Source organism: Battus philenor, unplaced genomic scaffold, assembly GCF_028537555.1.
Source record: "Battus philenor isolate CCGP_79_NKW_IND1 unplaced genomic scaffold, ilBatPhil1.0.hap1 SCAF_29, whole genome shotgun sequence".
Taxonomy (NCBI): domain Eukaryota; kingdom Metazoa; phylum Arthropoda; class Insecta; order Lepidoptera; family Papilionidae; genus Battus; species Battus philenor.
In genome coordinates, this window is record NW_027181692.1 from 5,290,523 (window position 1) to 5,298,091 (window position 7,569).

Consider the following 7,569-nt stretch of genomic DNA (forward strand, 5'->3'; position numbering starts at 1 on the left):
TAAGCATTAATTAAGGTTGTCTTTTTGTTTTAATACTGGCATAAAATAAAGGTCCTATGTGTAAATGAAACAAAAAGAATCAATATTTTATTTTACTGGTAACAAATCACCCCAGTTACTAGACCTAGCGCATCTGTATGTTGTTTGATCATATTTCCCCTTGGAGAATATTATCTCCTTCAGCTCCCCTTGTGCTGTGCAAAGTCTGCAAATAGTGTGCTTCGAGCGTACTATAGGAGCTCTCACAATACGTGGCCACTGTGGGTCATCAGCAGGACGTTCACCTTTCCTTAAAATAACATACGAAAAAAGATCTGCTCGAATTTCTATATTGGAAAGAAACTTTAATGTTTCATATTTCATGATAAAGTTGCATGGTGTTTCATGTTCCAAGTACCGTGGGCATATTGCATTATTGGGGCAAGGGGCAAATGCATATCCTTTCTCATTATTGTCTGTTGCATTTAAGACAAACTCTCTAGCTTCATTGACAATATGAAAGCCGGCATTAGTTCCTTGTTCAACAATAATCAAGAAATCCTCTGTCTTATTCCATAATTTCTGTATTGTTTCCAACCTGCTCTTCATACTTGGTAGTTCAAACAAAGAGAATGCAGATAATACTATGTCATATTTTAAATCTGTTGATGCGGGTAAGAACTGACGTTGGTAATAAGCTTTTAATGGTAACACAACATTTTCTCTTCCTCCACAGAGTATCAAACGTGCCAGATCATTCATATGACTGGATGTATCAACACAAAAGTACTCAAAAATATCTCCTTTCCAGAAAGTGTTCACGGCCCATGTCCCTGTACCAACACCGGAACCAAAATCGAAGAAGCTTCTCGGTTTATAGTTAGGCAATTTTCTATTAATTTCGTCAAGAATACGCACTAGGATTGCATACTCAGGGACACCTCTTACCATAAGGTATTGCAAGCATGTGGATTTGTCATATGAAATATTTGCCCATCGGTACACATTTTTCTTTAAAACATTAAATACTGTTGTCTGGATTTTCTTTTCGCAGTTTTCTATTTCATCTTTAGTCATCATAGTCTTATCTTTACTCATTGCAGAGTATACTTTCTTTGACACTGTTTTATAAATATTTGCCGTTTTTTCGTTAATATCGTCGTCTTCCGGCGGTAGCCTTCGCGAATGCAAGTAATTGTCAAGCTCCGCGCTTTCCTGTTGCAGAGCTTTAGCCCCTGCATCTTCTAATATCACTTTTATACCCTTTTGTATGTCCGGAGGTATAGAGACCATTTTAATTTTAGTACGGCCAGGATGATTACGGGGTTTATATACATTGGTGTCGAAATGGTCCCGTAAACTGCCGTCGATTTCTACTTTCGTGCTATAATTTGCATAGATCGACGAGAAATGTGATATTTTAAATCTTCTTAGCATATTTGTTTATAAATTTATAACCTACAAATAAAAAACCTAGTTTGACATTGATAATTGTGTATAAAGATGTTGCCACGTTATGTATAGTAATAAGTAATATTTTTAAGGAAGTGTTGCAATAAAACAAATGATATATACTTTCCAGCGTACTTCTTATTGTGTAATTGAAATGTAAATCAGATATTAAATATTATTTACATATTATACTATTTCTAGTAGTAGTATTAGTTAGCAAATTACAAAAGCTTATTCATAAGCATGCGTTTTATTCACAACATCTCTCTATCGTTAATTATTTTTTCCTTGTTATAAATCTAAATTGTTCATTTTTTTTCCAAAGTATCCCACTTGATAATAAACTCTACTTCGGAGTTAGAGAGTACACAAATAATTATTGCTTTAAAAAGAATGTTCAAGCTCTCAAGTATATATATATATATTGACAATTACATAATATACACCAGCGCGGGTGGACGGTTCAATGAGCTTATTAATATTTTATATTAAGTCTAATATACAAAGCTCATTATTACATTTATACCTAACACATGAACGCAAGCACTTATTACTACATAAATATTTATTGTAGTTATTTTATTTTTATTATACTTAAATTCTGATTTAATTCATTGATAGAGTAGCATATAGTATAACTAAAATTACTAATCAACATTTAAAACCATAGCAAAAGGACTAAGTATTAAGTTCTTTAAAAACAACATATTTTAACATTTATTACATCTAAAATCACATGTGTAAAAATAAATTATACTAAACAATTTTTTTTAATTTTAGGCTTAATTTTGCAACACTCCTTGTTTATGCTTCTCAATGCAGATTCGAAAGTCATTTACTTCATTCTGACATTTCCTCCAATCTTTGGTAGTGGCAATACATTCCTGAAATAAATTAAATTAATACAATACAAACATAAAAGATTATTCTTAATACATTTTATTATTAGACATATTCAAAGACAATCAGTACATTTATCAGCGAAAAGCTTTAATTCTTTTATTCCTATCAGCCCTTATAAAATGATCACTTTGAAATATACTGCATTAATTTATTTTTTCAATTAGAATATGATAGGTCAATAACTACTGGAATAACAGTCTACAGGAACAGAGAGTACACACATTATATATAGCCATATGAATTTTTAAAAAACAATATTAATTATTTTAAAACCATATTTACATCGGGTGTATAAATAGATAATTTTTATAAAGCTTATTGGGAATGTATGGGTGAGGCCCATGTCCAATAGTGGATGTCTTATGGCTAGAATAATGATGAATATTATAAAACACAAAATAAAATCGTAGGGGAAAACGTTTTATTAGTTACAAAAAAAGGTGTAAAAAGGTGTAGGTGTAAAACATCTATGGAGAGGTATTTTGGGTTTATTATAAAATATTAGCGATATACAGAAAAGATAAATTGCTAAAAGATGTTAAAAAAATTTTTGGGTGTATTTTTATATACGCAGCGACGTAATTGAATTATTGGTATGATTGTAAAATTTGGGTCTTTCACATTAATGACTCTTAATTGAAGACACGAATGTTTCCCCAGTTTCATAATTTTTATCAAGAATCCTTACATATATAATAATAACGACTTCTAAGGGGTATTTAAAGATGTAAAGTCGTAAATGATATAAAAGACGAATTATTTACCTGGACCTTGTAATGAAGTTCCAAACATCCACTTTTCTTAAGCATTGATTCTACAGGGTCATCGTCGCTTTCTCTTGACTTTTCTCGGGGTTTTACAGTCATCTTAATTTATTTTTATGAAAATTATACACAGTAATATTATCAGTCACCTGTTCATGACATATGTCATTGGTCTAGGGATATTCACTTTTATTCGATATATCGAATTTATTCGATGTTTCCATACGATATATCGAATTGAATCGATGTTTTGACAAATATTGTTTTCATTCAATATATCGATATATATTTTAAAAATATCGGATCGACGAACGACTCAATGATTTCTATTTTGAATCAATTTCATTAACGTAGTGACATCTGTGAACGAGCACAGAGCCATAGAGCAGCTAGCCGATCAACACTGAAAACCCGGAGAATTGAAGTAAGAAGAGCCATCTTGTATAATGAAAAGTTAAAAAAGTGTCCACCTGTAAACTGTAACGAAAGGCAAAAGGCTAAGTAAACTTTTATTCCTACAAAGTCTGCCTAAAGAACATTGGTCTTAAATGAGTAAAGTGAAAGTTTTCTTAGTATTTAATTTCTATTTTTTTACTGTTTTTAAGTATTAGACATGTTAGACGTGTAAGTATACAATAAATAAAATATTTCAACTATAAATTTGGTGTTTCGCTTACAAATGTATAAATCATCTCGCCACTGGTACTAGAGCAAACTACAATTCTAGTAAAGCAACACTCATATGTTACTCTAGGTCTGTTTATACTTTCATACTTAACATATAAACGACAACAAACTCTTTGCGTTTTATAAACTAACTTTTGTAAAAATATTCGATATTAAAAAAATATCGATGTTTTCAAACGATATATCGGAAAACATCGATGTCACGTTCCGATATTTTATATCGAATACATATATCGATATATTTTTTAAATGGACACCCCTACATTGGTCGGTTATCATAATGTCATGAATGAAGAATAAAAATTCAGATCGAAGAGTAAAAAAGATTTAATGGTCAATGTATGATCAATGAAGTTTTAACCCTTAAATGCATAATGATGAAAAACTGCAACAACATACTACTTAAAGGGTACTACTTATGCCCTTTAAGTGGTATGTTACAAAGTGTAAATGCTTAGTGTTGTATATCTGCAACACAAGTTTTTTCAATAAGTATGAAAAATATATGAATTTCTATTTTTCCCAGCATTGTAGTGTACTTATCTGCAAGATATATTTTTAAAGTATTAAAGTCATGCAAGTCATTTAAGGGTTAAAAGTTTAACCGAAGTTATCGCACGAAACTAAACAATTAATATTATGAAGTAAAAAATTTCAGAAAAAGCTTGCCCTTGCTGCTTTCAGCGATAGAATGCTTAAACATTTTTGGCAAATATTTTTTACCTTTAATATCACTGTAACGAAATAATGAATTGTTCGCGTTTTATTGATATATTTTTTTTATATTTTATTCATCTATTAAAGTTTAAATTTTAGGTAGCATTATTATGGCCAGCATCAGAAATATCACCACCAGAGGTATAGGTATAAGTTAGTACGTGGGTGGGAATTATTAAATATAATCATGCAACTTCCCTTAACCGATTGACGCGGCGGTTCTTCCAGAAGGAGTCGAGATGGAGTTACGCAATGTATGGCGGAGTTTTCAAATTTCATCACGCGACCTGCGAGAAAATTTACGACATTTGCGAAATTCAAGATGACGGCCGCACTGCGGGTATCGACTTTTGCTCTACGGCGTTTTTTCTCGATAACGGTGTCGGTTTGGGTTTTCATATCATCAGGATTAAAATTTCCTTTCTCCTGTCCATCCTCCCATCCTAAAATTAGGGGTTCGCGCAGAGGGATTAAAACGTATCGGCATAGTTTGAGATATATATAAATACGAATTATTCAATAGAATACCATCTAAAATTTACAATAATATCAATTTATAATGTTAATAATAGTACGAATAATGGTATTTTTCAACAAAATTTTAAAGTAAAATAAAGTCGCTAAACTTTCCTTTTAAATAAAAATAATCATAGCCTAAATCAGAGATTCACTGAACATGGAGCCACATTTATTCCATGGCTAAAATACACATGTAACACAGCCATTTTTGATTTAAAATTTAATATCTAATAACGTTTAATTTTAATTATTACAAAAATTACTTCGTTTAATGTCAACATTAATTATTTAAATCTGTCACGGAACCCATTCGTAGCAGAATAATGAAAGTTTAAGTTATTCAACGAGTATTTTTAATACTAGCTAGTTTGTTCTTGTAAAAAGGCCATAAGAATATCGGTCCAGTTTTCGGATATAACAATCAATACTTGGCTTTAAATAGATGACGCGGGTTGACATATCTTAACCAGGTTAAAAACCCTGATTAAAAATAAAGGTGACGTAATTAAATAAGTAATAGCAAAAAGATTAATTTATTATGATACTGTACTGTAGTGTGTTTTTAAACTATTCCGTTATATGTAACAAAATATTTACAAGTATATATTAAACATTAATTTGAGTTTGCCTCTGGAGAGAAATATAGTTATAAATGGTTAAGAATACTTCAATAAAAACTAATAAGAGCAAAACAAAATAATAATAAATATAATGTTTTGTTTCGCACTCAACATACTCGCCTGCAGCTAAATCGACTTACCTACACAAAATAGACAAAAAGCGTGTTTTTATTCCAATAATCTTAAAAAAATGTATATAACCTGTATTTTTTTATTAAAGTCTATTGTTTTAACTTTAAATTAACACATTTATCATTTTAATCTAATAACCAGATTTGAAAATAGCGTGGTATGGCAACCTGACTCCATAACGGCCTGCCAGAGGCTCCAATTTGACCACAGCTCACCCACAAGCTCGCCTTGCATTTGCTCTCGAACACATCGGTTGAACGGCTGAGCAATGGCGATCATTCCTGTTCACTGACGAGTGCAGAGTGTATCTGCATGGCACCGACAGGAGAGCTCGGGTGTACCGTGGTGCCATGCAGGGTGTCCAGGCGTGCCATTTTCGTAATGTTGTTTCGCAAAAATAGTGTCCTATGGCGATAGACCTTGTATGATGTAGGCTGGCATTTCAGTGAAAGGGAAATCAGCTCATGTTTTCATCCCTAGTGGAAGTCGAGGAGGCGGTCTGTTACTGAGGCCAAAGGGTTGCCCCCTAATTACTGATTTAATAAATTTTTCACAACATTTTGTTTTCATTTAATACTAATTAACTTCTGTTTTTTCCACAAATTAAATTTTTGTTACTTTGTGATTCAAATTCGATTAAATTCAAAAATATTGCGCAGATTTTTTGAGATTATATCATTTCAAAACTTATGGAGTAGGTTTTCAACATATTTATTTAATATTTAGACATATATTTATTTTTAAAAAATATAATTCCACGTTTATTCATTTTGTAGAGGCGAATTGAGTCGGATGCACGCGAGTGTAGTTAAAATGTACTGATATAAATATGTCGTGTTAATCAAATGATTAATACGGTTGTAGGAGTTGAAAAAATATGACGTCTCTATATAAACAGCAGAGTTCCCCAAACTTTTTGTGTCGTAGACCCTTTGCCATGTTTTTCCGTGTTGGGTAGACCCCCTACTTACCTGATATTTCCTGTTAATTTCTAACTGTAGTGAAGTTTAGTGTTAAAAACTTAAAGTAAAAACACATGTTAATTTATACATTTATTAATTGAATTTAAATTAAACTACTCAAAATAAAATTTTGTATCTGTTATGTAAAATATACGTAACATTAAATTAACATAAAATAAACTTTAAAGAAAATAACATAAGCAATAAATTTTTTACTTCATAGGTACTTTTATAAATAATGTAAATGTTTTGATATTATAAGATAGTATGATGTATGTAAATAGGTACTATCAGTGTATGTGTTCCACGAGATCCACTATTGTGGACCCCCATTTTCATATTATGGACTCCCAATTTTTTTTTCGCTGACGTAGACCCCTTGCAGGTTGTCATAGACCCCTAGGGGTCGATATAGACCACTTTGGGAATCACTGATATACAGTTACCTTATAATTTTTAATCACAAACGGGATTATTGACACTTGCCTACAGAAGTTTGCTCTTATTTTTTGGTTCTAAGTGATTAATCTTGGATACTATATGTATCTTTACACAAATAGCCGCAGAGATTCGTGACATTTTTCACTATCTGTGAGGTCAGGTTGTGGAGATACATTATGTTTATCTGCGATTTTTTTAACAGCTGTGATTTATGCCAATTAAATTAAATATATGATTAAAAATGTATTATGAAGAGATTTCTCGCATGATTATTTTCTTTTGTCTCAGTCGACTTTGACAAGTGTGTAAGCTTCTGGCACGCGAGTACGAGCAACCAGAGCAACGTAATTTTTATATAAATATCCAGAAGAATAATAAATATAGAAAAACAGA

General features: G+C 31.3%; 2 protein-coding genes across 2 annotated transcripts; both read right to left on the minus strand.

Annotated features, from left to right (window-relative positions):
* Positions 1 to 1,457, minus strand: LOC137926307 (ribosome assembly protein METTL17, mitochondrial). The gene has a single exon (XM_068769907.1). It carries the CDS (start codon positions 1,414 to 1,416, stop codon positions 88 to 90), a length of 1,329 nt encoding a protein of 442 aa, XP_068626008.1. The 5' UTR covers positions 1,417 to 1,457; the 3' UTR covers positions 1 to 87.
* A 648-nt stretch (positions 1,458 to 2,105) lies between these two features.
* On the minus strand, positions 2,106 to 3,256 carry LOC137926356 (cytochrome c oxidase assembly factor 4 homolog, mitochondrial). Its single transcript, XM_068769959.1, has 2 exons — positions 3,099 to 3,256; positions 2,106 to 2,315 (listed from the first exon to the last, which is right to left on the minus strand). Exons 1-2 carry the CDS (start codon positions 3,198 to 3,200, stop codon positions 2,214 to 2,216), a joined length of 204 nt encoding a protein of 67 aa, XP_068626060.1. The 5' UTR covers positions 3,201 to 3,256; the 3' UTR covers positions 2,106 to 2,213.
* Positions 3,257 to 7,569: the final 4,313 nt, after the last annotated feature.